At 39.6% G+C, this 18041-nt stretch overlaps 1 protein-coding gene across 11 annotated transcripts in view; it reads left to right on the forward strand.

The window, feature by feature from the left end:
• Positions 1–18041, forward strand: part of ABI3BP (ABI family member 3 binding protein) — a 465661-nt gene that overhangs the window by 211159 nt on the left and 236461 nt on the right. For all 11 annotated transcript variants that reach the window (XM_077482512.1, XM_077482502.1, XM_077482506.1 and 8 more), the window contains exons 7-9: positions 7123–7174; positions 10740–10796; positions 12652–12720. In XM_077482512.1, the coding sequence (XP_077338638.1) occupies positions 7123–7174; positions 10740–10796; positions 12652–12720 (178 nt within the window). The remainder of the gene's footprint in view (positions 1–7122; positions 7175–10739; positions 10797–12651; positions 12721–18041) is intronic.

Consider the following 18041-nt stretch of genomic DNA (forward strand, 5'->3'; position numbering starts at 1 on the left):
TGGTGATGTAGCTTGGGGTAGAGTTGTGAATGGCTTTGTATGTTGTGGTTAGTATTTTGAATTTAATTTGCTGGGTGAGTGGGAGCCAGTGTAGGGATTGAAGGAGAGGGTTGGCAGACACTGAGTGGTTGGTAAGGTGGATAAGTCTGGTAGCAGCATTCATGATAGATTGAATAGGGGACAGCCTATGGAGAGGCAAGCTAATGAGAAGGGAGTTGCAATAGTCAAGATGAGAGATAACAAGGGAGTGAATGAGGAGCTTGGTGGTTTCATTTGTTTAAAAGGGACAAATTTTAGAGATGTTACGGAGGTGAATTCTACAAACTTTTGACGATTGGACTTGGGGCTGATTATATGATTATACAAGTTTATATGATTTTATGTGTATCATGTATAAATGAGGCTTACAGTAGTATTTAGTTCCTTAACAGCTAAAAAAAAAAAGAGCTGTCAACTGTCTCATATTATACATAATGAATCCTTTTAAAAGTGTGTTTCTGTAATCACTGTACAGATCAGTAGGCACAAAAGGATTACACGATTTGATAAATATAGTACTGCTTTGATGTCTAGACCTAAATAGTCTGAGCTCTCAGTTCTGGTGTTGCTAAGTGCAGAGCTGGAAAGAGCTGCGTCTCCTTTCATGACAGTGCTACATAGCAAAATTAAGCTGTGTACTGAGTGACAGAAGGAATTCATTTCAACTGTATTATTGTATTTCCCCGAAATGGGTTGACTATGTATATTTTTAAGTGGACTGTACTGTCTGGCAAATTTTGCCAAGGGTTTGAAGGCACATTTTTCTTTCGTGGGTGGTAAAATCTAGGATTTCTTGATAATATGAAATGTAAAGGATACTGGCATGATGATTGTCTGTAAAACAAAGATGTATGATCTTGTTTGTATTTTAAAGAAAGCTAAGTGGTGATCAGTAGTAATTGAAAACATGATTTTAATAAAAATGTTTATGACTATCGTGCTCTTTCAAGCCTGACATCATGCACAAGTATTTTTGAAAATGGATTGAATATATCTGCCAAGTTTATGTTAGGATGGAAAGTTCTGGGTTTAGGTCAGACATGGCATTTGACAACTCTCATTTACTTATCATAGTTAGCTTAAGTTGTCTAAAAAACACATCCCTGAATTGTTCCAAAGAACACTTTGTGCAGTTTGCTGCTTTAGAAATATGACATATTGCCATAAGTGATGACATTGTTGTGTGACACAGATACTATTTTTCTAGCATTAGTCCTAGGGCATTGTTTACCTGCTTGACATGAGTTTAATGTTGCAGTTCAGTTATTTTCTTGTGAAAAGCCTTGTCAACCTCCTGTGGATTATTAACCTCCCTGGCGGTATGATTCAGTCTGGAATAAGGTGCTGAAAGCGGTACAATTATTTTGCATGGAAATCTGGCTTTTATTTTGTAGTCCTGTAATTCTTAGGAATAACGCTCTGAAATCTCTTCAAACCAGAGTCTAGCGGACATCCCGGGTATGATAAAGTTTATAATATAATAAAGAATAATAAAAATTATTCAATAATGTAATCAAATCCAAAAAAAACTGAAAAAGGGACATGTTTTGGTTGCTATGGGCAATCTCCAAATTCCAAGCAGTAAAAAACAGTATTTATAATATAAAAGTGCATGCAGGGCACTGCACAAACCACTAGGGACAAAGGGGGTGTGTATTTTTTACTACAGCACTGTAATCTGTAGTGCTGTGTGTGTTTTGTGTGTTTTTACTTTTTTGAATTTGCCGCCGTTCTCCGCTCCCGTGCGTTGTAATGTCGCAGGGAACGGAGCTCGGCGGCATTCGGCACTGTGAATCGAGCGCAGGACGGCTCGATCACATAGCGCGGCGGACATCGCTGGATCCAGGGGACAAGGTGAGTAACGATTCCTATGTCCTCCCCTGCATCGAGCGGTGCAAACCCGAGTCTGGCTCGGGGTTACCGCTATTGTAATGAAAATCCCAACCCGAGCCAGACTCGGGATTACCGCTAGGGAGGTTAAAGGGTCAGACCATCAAAAACTGATATTTTAGTTACAAGTAGGGCCTAGTAGGCAAGTTATTTTGTTGTTATTTGAGGTTTACACAATAAGAAAAAATGGCGTGAAAATGTTAAAATTAAAATAAAAAATTTATTTTTTGCCTTTTTTCGTATTTTATTGGTATATTTAAAAAAAATCATATTATTATTATTATTATCCCCTTGCCGCCGAGCGTACTCGGCTTCCGGGGGTTATACCAGGATGATGCCCGCACCTGCAGGCATCATCCTGGTACCGTTTTTCAGAGCGGGCAATTGGCTTTCCAGCCATAACAACCGATGCGACTAAAAGCCGCTCGGCTGTTATACTGGAGGAGCGGGAGTGGACGCCCCCCTCTCCCACCGCCTCCCGCCACTCTTACCGGGGATCCCGTTCAATCGGGAGCTCCGATGCACAATCTGCCGCTTCTGGCGGCTAGGGAGGGACTGGAATGAAGCCATAGGTGGCTTCATTCCAGTTTCCTAATTGTAAACACAGAAGCAACGTCATGACGTCACTTCCGGTTTACTCTGCTGCCAATGGCGCCGGATTTAAAAATATATACAGTATTCAGAATCGCCGAAAACAGCGATCTGAATACTTTGAAGTGTAAAGGAGGGATCGGGGGTCTTTTAGACCCCCGATCCCTCCATAAAGAGTACCTGTCACCACCTATTACGGTCACAAGGGATGTTTACATTCCTTGTGACAGCAATAAAATTGATCACATTTTTTTTTTTAAAACAATTTATTAATTTTAAAATAAATAAAATAAATAAGAAAAAAAATAAAAAATGCCGTTGCAGCGAGCTCGCGCAGCAAAGAAAATGCATACGGAAGTCACGTCCGCATATGTAAACGGTGTTCAAATCACACATCTGAGGTATCGCCGCGATCTAACCTGGTAACCGGATTTTTTTTTAAAGCGTCGCCTATTGAGATTTTTAGGTACCGTAGTTTGTTGTCATTCCACGAGTGCGTGCAATTATAAAGTGTGACATGTTTGGTATCTATTTACTCGGCGTAACATTATCTTTCACATTATGCAAAAAAATTGGGCTAATTTTATTGTTTAGTTTTTTTTAAATTAATGAAAGTGTCCCTTTTCGCAAAAAGTTGCGTTTACAACACCGCTGCGCAAATACTGTGTGACATAAAATATTGCAACAATCGCCGTTTTATTCTCTAGAGTCTCTGCTAAAAAAAATATATATATATATGTTTGGGGGTTCCAAGTAATTTTCTAGCAAAAAATATGGATTTTAACTTGTAAACACCAAATGTCAAAAATAGGCTTAGTCATGAAAGGGTTAAAATACAGGATTTATATAGCACCAACAGTTTACACAGCCCTTTACAACATTAGGGCAGACAGTACAATTACAATATAATTCAATACAGGGGGAATCAGAGAGCCCTGCTCGTTAGAGCTTACAATCTAGGAGGTAGGGTTAAGTTATACAAAAGAGTAATAGCTGTGGGGGTTGAGCTAATGGAGAAAATAGTGCAGTTGTTAGATGGAGGTAGGATAGGCTTCTCTGAAGAGAAAAGTTTTCAGGGATCGCCTAAAGGTGGATCAATTTGGAGACAGTTTGACAGATTGGGATAGCAAATTCCAGAGTATGGGCGAGGCTCGGGAGAAGTCCTGGAGGCGTATATGGGAGGAGGTGATGAGGGAGCTAGAGAGCAGGAGGTCTTGGGAGGAAGTGGGTGATTAGGTTGGTATTTTGAGACTAGGCTATTGATGTAGCTGGGGGCAGAGTTGTGGATGTCTTTGAAACTTATTGTTAGTATTTTGAATTTAATTTGTTGGGCAAGTGGCAGCCAATGGAGGGATTGGCAGAGAGGGGCAGCAGACACTGTGCGGTTTGTAAGGTGGATGAGCCTGGCAGCAGCATTCATGATCAACTGAATGGGGGGATAGTCTATTTAAAGGTAAGCCAATGAGGAGGGAATTGCAGTAATCAAGGCGAGAGATAACCAGGGAGTGAATTAGGAGCTTTGTGGTTTCATTGGTTAGAAAGGGACCTAGTTTAGAGATATTGTGGAGGTTGAGGCCGCAAGCTTTGGAAAGCGATTGGATATGGGGCCGAAAGGAGAGTCAGAGTCCAGGATAACACCTAGCACGCTGACATGTAGGGATAGGTGGATGGTTGTGCCATTGCTCCTGACAGATAAGTCAGGGGAAGAGGCACGTGGGGGAGAAAATATTATAAGTTTGGTTTTGGACAAGTTGAGTTTGAGGAAGTGGTGTGACATCCATACAGATATGTCTGTTAGTAAGTTAGTGATGCATGAGGAGACTGATGGAGTGAGTTGAGGGGTGGAGAGATAGATTTGTATTTCATCAGCGTAGAAATGATATTGAAAGCCATGAGAGGCTATCAGCTGACCCAGGGAAGAGGTGTAGATTGAAAATAAAAGAGATCCAAGAACAGAACCTTGGGGGACCCAGACGGAGAAGGGAAGAGGAGTGGAGGAAGTAGAAATGTAAGTGACACTGAAGGTGCGTTGGGATAGGTAGGATGAGAGCCGCTGAAGAGCACAGTCACGGAGACCAAGGAAGTAAAGTTTTTTGAGGAAGAGAGGGTGGTTAACCATGTTAAAGGCAGCTGAAAGGTCCAGAAGTAGGAGTACGGAATAGTGTCTGTTGGTTTTTGCAGTTAGTAGGTCAGTTGTGAGTTTTAGTAGGGCAGTTTCTGTGGAGTGTTGAGGGTGAAATCCAGATTGAAGGGGATCAAGAAGGTTATTCTTAATGAGGTGGTCACTCAGTTGGTTGTAAACCAGGCATTCAAGGAGTTTAGAGGAAAAGGGGAGCAAGGAGTTAGGTCGTAGGTTGTTAAGATTGGTAGGGTCCAGGGATGACTTTTTAAGGATGGGGGTGACCAGTGCATGTTTTACAGCATTGGGGAAAATGCCAGAGGTGAGGGAGAGATTGAAGATGTGAGTTAGACACTGTAGGATAGAGTCAGAGGGTGACCGTAGTGTTTGAGAAGGAATAGGTTCCAGGGGGAAGGTGGTTAGGGGGGCATTAGAAAGGAGTTTAGCAACTTTGTCTGTAGTAGCAGATTTGAATAAGGGGAGTGTCAATTGTTCCTGTTGTAATGGGGTCTTAACTGGGGGAGATACATGTAGAGTGGAGATTTCATCATGGATTGTATCAATCTTGTTTATGAAGTGATTAGCAATCTCCTGTCATAGTCATATTACAACTAGTGTACTTATTCAATCCACACTGCCAAATATTACAATATGACTCAAAAAATGTGTGAAAGATGTGAGTGAAACATATGAAAAATGATTGTGATCAGTTCTACTGTGTTGCCAGCTATAACACTCTCAAGGTGTTTTCACCTCACCAGCTGTCATTAATAATCATCAAATACAGTGAAGCGCAACAATGTTCATATAAAAAGCAGAATTCAAGTCCATGTGTAAATTATAAAAATAAAATCAAATAAAAGTAGGCCTACTGAGGAAGCCCAATAGGAGGACGCAATGCATCTAGGAGGGAGGAGTCATGTCTGTGACATCACACCACCGCCGCAGTTTGGAGTGTAGTGGTGAGCTGGCTAGTGAGTTGTTGTACAAGCGCATAGTTACTGTTATTCCTGAAAGTGTTTTTAATTGAGGGGGATAATAAAAATGTTTTAAATAGAGAGCACTATGCTGTTGCCCTTTTGTTCCATTTAATATATGTTGGAAACTACAAGAGTGGAAATAGGAGGACCCAATATCCAGAGTTTAAGAGGATGACACTGATAAGAGTATGATTATTGTGTTAGAGGTGAGTAGGCATTTCATCTGGTGGTGGATGAGCACTTGTCACAAGTAAGGATGAGCCAAACACCACCCGGTTTGGTTTGCACCAGAACCTGCGAACAGACCTAAACTTCATGTGAACTTTAGAACCCTATTAAAGTTTATGGGACTGGAACGTTCAAAATCTAAAGTTCTAATTTTAAAGGCTAATATGCAAGTTATTGTCCTAAAAAGTGTTTGGGGACCTGGGCCCTGCCCCAGGGGGAAAAAAAAGTTTTAAAAACAGGCGTTTTTTCGGTAGCAGTGATTTTAATAATGCTTAAAGTGAAACAATAAAAGTGTAATATTCCTTTAAATTTCATACCTGGGCGGTGTGTATAGTATGCCTGTAAAGGGGCGCATGTTTCCCATGCTTAGAACTGTCCCTGCACAAAGTGTCATTTCTGTAGGAAAAAAAGCCATTTAAAATCACTCGCGGCTATAATTGTTGGCCCCCCCGTAATACAGAGAAGAGTCATTGAAAGTAATTGATAAAAAAAAAAAAAGCGTGCGGTTCCCCCAAATTCAATTACCAGGCCCTTCAGTTTTCACTTTAAGCATTATTAAAATCACTGCTCCTGAAAAAACACCAGTTTTTAAAACATTTTTTTGCATTGATACATGTCCCCTGGGGCAGGACCCAGGTCCCCAAACACTTTTTAGGACAATAAATTGCATATTAGCCTTTAAAATTAGCACTTTAGATTTCTCCCATAGACTTGTACAGGGTGTTCCATGGCTTTTCGAATTTGCAGCAAAAACCCCAAATTGTTCACTGTTCACCGAACAGGCAAACAGGCAATGTTCGAGTCGAACATGAGGTCGACTCGAACTCGAAGCTCATCCCTAGTCACAAGATGAATTGGAAGGATTTTTTGTTTACACAGAGCACTGGCTGCTAGTCTGTTTATTATTTAATTCCAATTTAATTCCAATTTTATTTGATTTGATTTTTATAATTTATGCATGGACTTGAATTTTGCTTTTGATGAAGTCTCATTACAAGTCAGTAAGTCAGGGGTACTGAAGCCACGCACAGCCATTTAACTAGCATTTATTACAGGCCGGTATTGGTAGTCCACATACATTTGTAGCATCCAACAAAGGAGTCTATGTTCAAGTTAGCAGGTTGGCCTACTGTGATACATGAAGGTGCCTACTGTTTATGATTTTACATCTTTTATCATTTGTAAAATTGTTTATTTTTGTGTTCTCTACCTGTGTCATAATGTTTGATTCTACATGTACCTCAATAATAATTCTAGCTGTATTCATTTTTTCAGTATGCCTCGGAAGACACGAAGGCTCTCATTCCAGTGATAGTAGTTAAGCAAGGTAAAGTCTGCAGTTTTTTGATTAGTCAATAAATATAGGAATATATTAAGAAATGAAAACATAAATGTGTCAGTGAAAACAGTTTTGAAACCAGAATCGTCCCTAATGGCTGAAAAAATTGAAAACACTTGGCAAAGCTTGAAAGAACCATTACAAAGTGTGAACAGCTTAGTAAAAAAAAGAAAAACACGTAGTCTGAGAAGCAACAGACTGATGAGCTCACCTAACTCTCTTCCTGGAGTTCAAATGTAAGCATGATGCTGAGCACTGTTCACACTTTATGTGTAAAGAAGAAGAAAAGGCTATCTAACAGTAATCTTTAAGGCCCCTTTCACACTGGGACGTTGCGGGCCCTGGCGGTAAAGCGGCGCTATATATTCAGCGCCACTTTACCATAGTTTTAGCGGCGCTATGCCCCCCGCTAGTGGGGCAGTTTTAACCACCGCTAGCTGCCAAAAATGGGTTAAAACTGCCCGCAAAGCGCCGCTGCAGGCGATTTTGCAGCGCTGCCCCATTGTTTTCTATGGGAAGGGGCGCTTTGGGAGAGGTAAATATACGGCTCCTATAGTGCTCCATAGATTCGGCTTACAGGACTTTTTTGGCCGTCCTGCAAGCACACCGCTCCAGTGTGAAAGCCTGAGGCCCCTGAGACAACAGCAGCTGTTTCAGGGTGCTTTGCAGGCGCTATTTTTAGTGCTGTAGCGCCTGCAAAGCGCCCCAGTGTGCAGGGGTCCTAAATGTTGCCTGCCCTCGGCTTTTACTAATGCTGCATGCCATTTGTAATAATCACCACTGTATATGCCTTTTTTTTTGTTTTCTAATAGTCACAGCGCTGAGTCCTGGTTGGCTGCTGTGGCTGATGGGAGGAGACTCCCGAGCATTGGCGCTGGTGGGGCGATGTCACCATTTTCAGCACTCACAGTTGCTGCCAGAACCCAAAGCTGTGCTGTCATGTGGTACTAAAACATCATATCATACTACAAAGTGGCTTAATGGTCAGTCCTTATGCCTTGTGGTACTAGGATCCTTGGTTTGAATCCCAGGCAAGATATCATCTGTATTGAGTTTGCATGCTCTCCATATGCTTGCATAGGTGTCCTGGCACACTCCAAAGACATGCTGATCTGTAACTTGCTTCTATAAGTATTGTGCATGCATGATAGAGGCCTTAGATTGTAAGCTTCTGGAAATTGGGGGCTGATGTGGATGCACTGTGTAAATTGTCAGTGCTATATGAATACCTGCAATGAATAGTTTAGTCTCTTTTATGTAATGTCACAAAGCATGTTATATATGGCCTTTTGTAGGACTTGCAATGTGAATGAAATGCTCCTAATAGCTGCATGGATATTGAAATATTTGAAAAATCACAGATGTTTGGCAACTGAATCTTATACATGGCCCAGAATTACTCAAAATATATTATAATTGTAATTAAATGAAGATATTTTATAAACCTGCATAAAACAACTGAATAAATTATGTGATTACTGCATTCTAAGAGTTGTGATGTGTGAGTGGAAGAAAAAGATGTTTAATACTTTGGAGAAGGGGGTGTTGCACAAATATGCATTTAGAATTCAGTTAGTTTGTTTTCTTACTAGAAACATTAAACAAGCTCTACAGTATGTTTGCAATGGGACTGCTAAAAAAAAATTAAGTTTACATTACAAGTTTAATTCCAAAAACTAGATAGTAAACATGAACAAATTGTTGAATATTGGACAGATTGTCCAATTCACTCTCATAATCTTGTTCACTGAGTTTGGATACAGTGGTCAGCCAGGTTTTTTTTTTATATATTTTTCTTGCTCTGATTTGTTAATGAACCCGTGGATTTACAGATACTTTGGGGTAGATTTAATAAAAATGGTGCACTCAAAATCTGGTGCAGCGGTGCATGGGAGTCAATCAGCTTCTAACTTCAGCTTGTTCAATTAAGCTTTGACAAGAAAACCTGGAAGCTGATTGGTTTCTATGCCGAGCTGCACCAGATTTTGTGCTTTCCAGTTTTAGCAAATAACCCTTATTGTATCAAGGCTGTTTTCTATGACCCAAAGATTAGATTAATCATTCAAAGTATGAGAACTGCAGTGTAGGAATCTTTTAAAATCCAGTTCACAAGTAAAATTCTGTGCAATTTTATTATGACTGTTTAGTCAGCTTAAAGGTATATTAAAGTAATTTAAATGAGCTTCTAATAGCATAACTTTTATGCTCACAGGTATGTGTGTGACCCCTGTGCCTGCCAGGACCAATGGAGTCTTGTCTGCATCTCTAATACATGTGTTCTCCCATTTAGAGCTATTACCTTACATTCAGCTGTTCCCGAGAGGGACATAGAGCCATACATGTCTGAATCAAGAGTTGCTGTCAATCACCGCTATGGAGAAAGAAGAGGAAGGTGGTTTTGGCTCTGTATCCCTCTCGCTTTGCCTGTGTGTGGCGCTGAAAATGGCTCCTTGTAAATTGGTCATCCTAATCTGGAGTGCACACACAGCCTTCAGTGAGACTCCAAAGGTCCAGGGTGCATATCAAGTGTCAGGCAGCACAGCTTGGGGTCAGTATGAGGAGGAACCTCAGAGGAGAATAATAATAACAACAGTAAGCCCTTGTACACACGGTCGGAAATTCCGATGGAAAATGTCCAATCGGACCCTGTTGTTGGATAATCCGACCATGTGTGGGCTCCATCGGACTTTTTCCATCGGAATGTCTGACCAACAAAGTTTGAAAGCTGGCTATAAAATTTTCTGACAACATGATCCGATAGGACTTTTTCCGATCACTTGTAGAGAATTCCAATCGGAAAAAGTGCCACGCATGCTCAGATCAAATTACGAGACCAAAGCTATTGGCTACTAGCCTGAACGTAGTCCCGTCATAACGTACAAACGTCATCACGTTCCAAACGATCGGATTTTCCGACAACTTTGTCCGACCGTGTTTATGCAGTTGTTGTCGGAATGTCCGAGCGTGTGTACAAGGGATAAGAGCATGTAAGATCTGCTATTAGCAGCTCATTTGGAACAGCTGCACATAAGATTGTATCTCTATTCAGAAGTGTACCCAAACCATCCCCATAAAACAGAGCCTTGGGGGCAATTTGCACTTGCTCAGTTTTGTGTGTATTGCTAGAGATTTTTTTGGGGGGGGTTTTTCTTGGGAGAGTGCATGTGATCAGCACAGGGCCAATCAGCACTGCAGGACTCCTGACAGAGGGTCAGGGGTCCTGCAGCCTCATAGGACAATCCGATTAGAATGAAAACTCTTCCTACAAGCTTTAACTAGACACTGATAGAAGTAACAAGATTGCTATATACTGCTGATGAGAAAAGGTATTTAGCAGTTTAGATTTACTGAAACTATTGCATCTCCATGTTCTGTGTACTGTGGGAGACCAGATATAGTGAATGTCGTTTCCTGGGTTTAGTAACACTTTAATAGCTAATTTAGAAAAAGTTGACTTTAATATCACTTTAAGTCTATTTGATAAAATGTAATTTAAATGTTCTCAAATATTTCATTTGTCAAGTACTATAAAGACTACAATATATTTTTACAGGTTTTCAAAATATTACTAAATCGACAGCTGCACCTCCACCAACAGTACAAAGTCCAGGTATTTATTTTGTCTAGTCCTACATCCCGATACTTTTTCTGTCATTCATATTTTAAATGCATGCGTTTCCATGTAAAATGCATCTGTGAGGCACAGTCCATCTGATCATTTACAAGATTCTGAAGTGACTGAAAGTTTATACCTTTGCAGAACTTTTGAAAATCCTAAGTATTTTCGCATGTAAATTAGCTTTGAAAATGTCTCCAGGAATGCAATTCTTTGTTCTGTATCTGTGTATTTACAATCGCTCAACCCTGTTTAACCCAGGACATATTAGAGACACTTGTACATTTGAGCTCTGTGAGAGCTTACACTTTTGTTGCCAAGTGGAGCTGCTGCCCAGATGAAATCAATCTGCAGCATCCTCATGACCTCACAGGACAGAAACGACATTACGCAGAACAAAGTGCAGTTAAAGTAAATGATAAATGATATTCTACATATAACTTTAATAAAATGCGCCAAAGATAAAAATCGAAACAGTCATCTCAGCACTAATAGCGCTAGTGGAATAATAGAAATGTTCAATGCAAGCTGTGCCGATCAAACACCACTTAAAAATCAGTCAGTAAGTCCACATAAGATTCTTATAGTATAGGTGCTTCGTATCCCCTTAGCAGACAGAAATAAGCTTTCTCATCTGGATACCATCACCAACATCTTGTGCACGGATAGTCCCCGTTGGTAATAAACTCAACCAAAAATAATAAGGCCTTATGTCACCATACACTATAAGATGATCTCCAATCCTTAGATACCTCCAAGCACGATACAATTGCAACAGGCACTAAAGCCTGTAATCACCTGAGACTTGAAAACCACTCCTGTCCCTGGATTAGATAAGTTTTGCCATAGGGTAATTCATAAATTGCATCATGCAAGAGAAAAGGGGAATTTTAGCAGTCTTGTTCAGGCCCTAGTGTCTACTGCTGTTGCAATTGGATCGTGCTTAGAGGTCTCTAAGGATTGGAGATCATTTTATAGTGTATGGTGATACAAGGCCCGTATATCACTTATTTTTGGTGAGTTTATTACCAACAGGGACTATCCGTGCATGAGTTGTTGGTGGTGGTATACAGAGGAGGAAGCTTATTTCTATCTGCTAAGGGGATATGGAGCACCATTTATACTATAAGAATCTTATGTGGACTTTCTCCTTTTACCGCATACTGACTGATTTTTAAGTGGTGTTTGATTGCCACAGCTTGCACTGAATATTTATATTATTCCACTAGCGCTATTAGTGCTGAGATGATTTGATTTTTATCTTTGGCGCATTTTATTAATTGTGTATATTTATAATAGCTGCTATTGTGCATTGATCTGATTTTGTCCAGTAGAGCGCTTGGATCAGTGACACCTGGTGCTACTGATATATATATACATCTACATATAACTTTACTGTTATATGTTATGGCAATGCAAAATGTTTGGATTAAAAGTGTTCTTGTTATACTTTTTTTACCCATGTAGATGCCTGTATGTTATCTAACTCACCAGATATTAGCCCCCAACAATGGTTACAAGCTTTACATTTGTACTGAATTACATGATAAATTCAGTTTTACCAATCTTAACAATTTATTTATGTAAAATGTTTTGCTTAATTGAAAGTTTGACCCAACGCACACACACAAACACACAATATTCCCTCTGTTAATTAAGGGGAGACCTGTGCTAGTTTCTATTTCACTCTGTAAAACTGGTACAGGCTCAGGTAGGCCAGAAACATCTAATTATTTATTGTGGCACAGACTACTCCACAGACCATTTATGCAATTATAAAACTGCAGGAAGCTTATTACAGTATGTGTGCATTCTATGAGATACTTCATTAGTATTTTTTTTTTTTTAGTCTTCAGGGAAAAGACAAAAAAGCCACCTTTGACCACTACAAAGCCACCAACACCTAAACCAAAACCAGGTAGGCTCTTTTCTTTTTTTCCTTTCTGAATGTTTTAAGGTAATATAAACTTGATAAAAAAAAACATTCTATGCATCTAAAAAGCAATAACTTATAGAAGGGTGCTCATACACCCTTGCTGTATTCTATAGTTACTGCTAACATCATGCACCTTCTGGGAATAAGAAATTGTAATATTTCAAAGTGTGCAAATAAGCACTAGTAATACTGATGTATCAGAGAATAAACATTGGTAGTCGGAAGTTTCCTTATTCTCCTCTTGTTATCATTTGGTGTAGAGATGCATTAAATGCTGGTAATCCCTTTTTATTGTGGAATAGTTTTGGAATGCAATAGTGTTATGTATTGAAACAATAATAAGCATGGATAAAAAATGCATTGTCCTCCTGAATATAGTGCATTTTTCCTTCTAAATAGTCGAGTATAAAACTGATGTAAAATTATTTATCACTATCTGAAGTTTATCTAAACCAAAAAATGTGTTTCTTAGTTATGAACAAACTTGAGAGCCCAACTCTAGAAAACTTAGGAATGATCCATTGCAGGGAGCTGCACTTGCACTGCAATGTTTAAAGGGTTAGTTCACCTTTACAAAAAAAATGCCTATGCAGGTAAGGGGTGTCTGTAGATAAAGGTAAATTGTGCAACTTTTATTAACCACTTAAGGACCAGAAGATTTGCCCCTTAATGACCAGGCTATTTTTTGCGATACATCACTGCGTACCTTTAACTGACAATTCCGCGGCCGCATGATGCTGTACCCAAACAAAATTTATGTCCTTTTTTCCTGCATAAAAAGAGCTTTCTTTTAGTGGTATTTAATTACCTCGGAGGTTTTTATTTTTTGCGCTTTAAACAAAAAAAGACCGACAATTTTGAAAAAAAAACAATAATTTACTTTTTTGCTATAATAAATATCCCCCAAAAAATGTAAAAAAATATGTATTCATCAGTTTAAGCCAATATGTATTCTACATATTTTTGGTTAAAAAAAAAAATCCCACTAAGCATATATTGATTGGTTTTGCATAAACGTTATAGTGTCTACAAAATAGGGGATATATGTATGGCATTTTCTTTTTTTTTACCAGTAATAGTGGTGATTGACAGTTTCAACATTTTTGACACTTTTTTGGGACCATTGACATTTATACAGCGATCAAGGCTAAAAATAGCCACTGATTGCTGTATACTGCAAATGTCACTGGCAGGGAAGGGGTTAACACTAGGGGGTGATCAAGGGGTTAAGTGTTCCCTAGGGAGATGTTTCTAACTGTGGGGGCAGTGTACTCGCAGGGAATAGCGAGAGATCACTGTTCCTGATTACTTATGTAGCTCTGACCCCCGAAGGAGCTACTGGTTTTATTGGGCTTACTGTCACCGTTACCGACTGCTTCTCCATCTAGGGTTTCCCGTGGTAGATGGCCCAAAGAAATGTGGAAACTGACACTGAATCTTCTTTTGGGTTATTTATTTAAAGTAGAAACAGAGTCTCTCAGTTTAGGGTAGAGGGTTAGGAGTAAGTTCAGGTACTTATGACTGCAAAAATGGAAAGTCTCTTATAAGAAAAATCCAGAGAATAACCGTTTCACAGCTGGATTTCACAATCCCCATATAGACCTCCTCTCACTAGGCCTACCAGCTGGTAGGGTGCCAATGAAAGTTGCTGCTACAGACTTGAGTGTAAAATACTTGAATAAAAGTCTCTGCCACAGACTTGAGTGTAAAATACTTGAGTAAAAGTCTCTGCCACAGACTTGAGTGTAAAATACTTGAGTAAAAGTCTCTGCCACAGACTTGAGTGTAACTGAGGGATGTAGACAAACTTAAAGAGCTTTCATACGGTACCAGTATCTCTCAGCTGATCCGGCGATACCTTATGAGTGAAAATTCATGAAGTGTCCTTCAACTGAGCCTCCAGGCTCCTTCAGAGAAGCAAACCCATGGGGGCTGGTCAGGAGGATCAGAACCAAACAGACAGAAAATATTCTCTGGAACAAAGAGAAGAAGACCCCCGAGCACGTGATGTCAGTACCTTAAATACCACCTCCCAGAATGCACAACAGGATAACATTCCCACTGGCCCGGTTCCAAAAGAAACGTGGCATTCAATACACCCAGCTAGACTGTGTTCTCACCCTTTCTGGCAGTGACAGCGCACCTGTGGCCAAGGAGAACCCAGTGCAACCCAGCCAGACTGGTACTAAAACTATAAATTTAGTAAAATTAGCCCCAAAACCCAACTGTGGTTTCAGGAAATGTAACTTTGAAAAACATATAGTGCATGCTCGACAGGAGCCAGCACTACACTTGGAACAGCAGATCTCTCTACTTCCCTGATAGAATGAGGATCTGTCTGTTTACATTGACAGACTCCCGTTTTGTCTCTCTCAGGAGTGATTGCGGATCCCTGGCGGCAACACACATTGGCTCTGATGTCACACGGCGGGCGCACACGTGCTCCCCCTATACCCATTAAAGTGGCCATCATAGCTGCACCGTGATTGTATAACGAAGGCCCATGCTGGCCTAAACAAACCTTTCCTTACACTAACATGTGCGCGCACTACGTGTGCTGTATAAACTGTTTGTAGCCTCAGCTACATACAGTATGCAGCACTGAGTTCCAGGTATGAGATAAGATCTTTCTGTCTCACACCTGGGACAAAATAGCATCGGGCTGAGTGGCACTCAACTTTTCATAGGTAGCTTTGTATTCTATCAATAAATGAGTTGGAGACTATAACATCATTGGCCCACCTCTCCACCAATTAGAGAAAACTTTGTATTCATTATTAGAATATAAAGCTGCCTATGAATGGCTGAGTGCCACTCAGCCCGATGCTATTTTGTACCATTATTTTATTTTGCTATTTTGTTCTCACACCCAGAGCTCACTGCGTATTCTGTATGTATCTAAGGTTACTTACAGTTTATACAGTACACCCAGTGGGCACACATGTTAGGTATTGTGAATAGCTAGTTTGGGCCTACATTGGTCTTAAAGAAGTCAGGACTGTAGACTGCTGGAACATAGGGGAGAAGACAACGCAGGGACCAGTCTAGCGACTAGAAGTAGAGGAGAATAGGGTAACTACATTTTAACAAGTCCCCTCAACCTAAACGAGTAATCAACCCATACAGCGAGGGCATAGTTCAATTGCAAGGTATAATTTTCTCATTTCCTGCAGATGGGCTTTGAAACCCAGTTGGGTTTTTTTGCCTTTCAGGTCCCATTCTTGAGGTCTCTCCTTAAATACTGACAAAACAGGAGGTTAGAGGAAATCTCTTCAAAATTCAGGAAAACTCATCTTAGATAGTTGTCACTGAAATAGAGGTCCCCACTGAAGGAATCTGGTGTCTGGTGAAAACAAAAGCTTAGTTTTTACCCCCACACTAAGATTTTATGACGATGAACACCAGGATAAACAGCAAAAAAAAAAAACCCTCAGGTATTCAAGTACAAGAAATGCATGCAAGAAATGCGTGGGGTGCTAGAGCATATGGTATTTTCAGTCAGGTAACATTATGTAACATACTATTAGGTTGCTCTCCCTAACATAATAGCCAAAGGTCCAGATTAAATTTATTCAGAATCTTGTATTATAAAAATGCAATGCGTTTCAGGGGTTCAAAGGGTCCACCCTTCATCAGGGTTTTGTACTGTTGAATGAAGTGTGCACTGAACTGATACAGTTGTAGGGATCCTGATTTGTAACTGCTATAATCACTCCACATTACAGTTAACATGCTTAACCGGGTGATGCTTAAAGATGCTTAAATACTTTGACTTTTTATGACACAAGATTCTGAATAAAATTAAATCTGGACCTTATGTTCTGCTTTGGATGCTTTCCCATTTAGCAATAAAAACCTGCCAAAAGTCTTAACCCTCCCCACTCTGTCCAAAACTAAAAGAAAAAGGGTTTGGCTTTATATTCGCTTTCAAGCTTACTATTTTTTCCCCCAATAACCAGGAAAATATTTGTTTTTACTTTTTTTTCCGATTTATCATTTTTATAGTCAAATTGTGCGAGTGTATGTGTAAAGCTAAAAGGCAGCACTGTCTATGATTAACCAAGCATACAGCTAACAGTCAGTTTCCCTGTATGGTATAGTCTATTACCATTTATCCATGTGTATACAGGTTGAGTTAACCAAGAAAACATTCTGTTAGTAACAAACAATAAACAAACTGTGCAAGAATTGTGTTTAGTCAGAGAAACATCCGACATAGCCCTGGGGAACAGACAGAACATTACAGAAATATGTGATTGCACTAATCTACATTTTTTTCAATAGCTGGTGGACTGGAAGCCTTGTTTTGCATAAAGCTGTCACTGAGGATCTTTAGAAAGATAACAGGCTTCATTTATCACATTGTCTTAATTAACAATTGCCCCACAAGCATTAAACAGATTCAGATTTGCGCTGAGAAAATGGCAACTATAGACTGAAAGTTCTGAACAAATACCTGAGATAGAGGTGAAGCAGCATCCTTCATACCTCAGTGTATTTTGACTGAGGTGTGCAATAATTCATACAAAATGATTAATGTCATGTGCAAACGCTCCTCACTGTTTTGACATTTCATCTTGGTATTGTAGGCATTGCCAACTGCAAGTCTTGTATGGACATGGGAATTTTTGGCGAATGCATCAAAGTAATGGTTGTCAGTAGGAGCCTTTCTAGATGTGCTTCTTGGTGGGGAAACTTTACAAAGGGTAAATGTAAAATACCCTATTTACCAAAAGCAGTGCAAAAATCTCATTCTAGAAGAAAACTGATCGTAAGCCATGAATAAAAAGTTGTGCTGCGGATCCTCCCCACACAGCAGGTGTAGGAGTAGTGTAAGTGTATTGTACTAACGTTTCATAGCTATGACAAGCAAGACTATAAATACTGACTGTTTACTTAACACTCTCTGTGAGAAGACAACTCTCTGCTGGATGATCTCCTGAATAGCCAGAGTTCAGTTCTGATATTTTCTATGCAGTCTTTCCACAGCTGTGAACATTTTGGCACATGTTTAGGTACTTTCTTCCACTATCTGGCTCTTTTTTCAGTTTAATAATAGTTCATTCCTTAAATCAAAGATGTAATGCAATGGAAGTGATGTGTGCTAATAATGTTGTATCAGATGACCTTGATTTATTACTCCTAAGTAATTTCTTTGGTGATAAAAGGAAGTTGTCCATTTAAAAAAATGCATATATTAGGTCAAAGGAAAGTACTTCTGTCATTGGTCCAGATTATAAGGATGTTTAACCATTTGAACAAAAATAAGAAATGAAATAAATTCATATTTGCATGAAGTATTG

This window comes from Lithobates pipiens, unplaced genomic scaffold, assembly GCF_037356315.1.
Source record: "Lithobates pipiens isolate NorthernLeopardFrog02 unplaced genomic scaffold, aLitPip1_a1.2 Scaffold_16, whole genome shotgun sequence".
Lineage (NCBI taxonomy): Eukaryota > Metazoa > Chordata > Amphibia > Anura > Ranidae > Lithobates > Lithobates pipiens.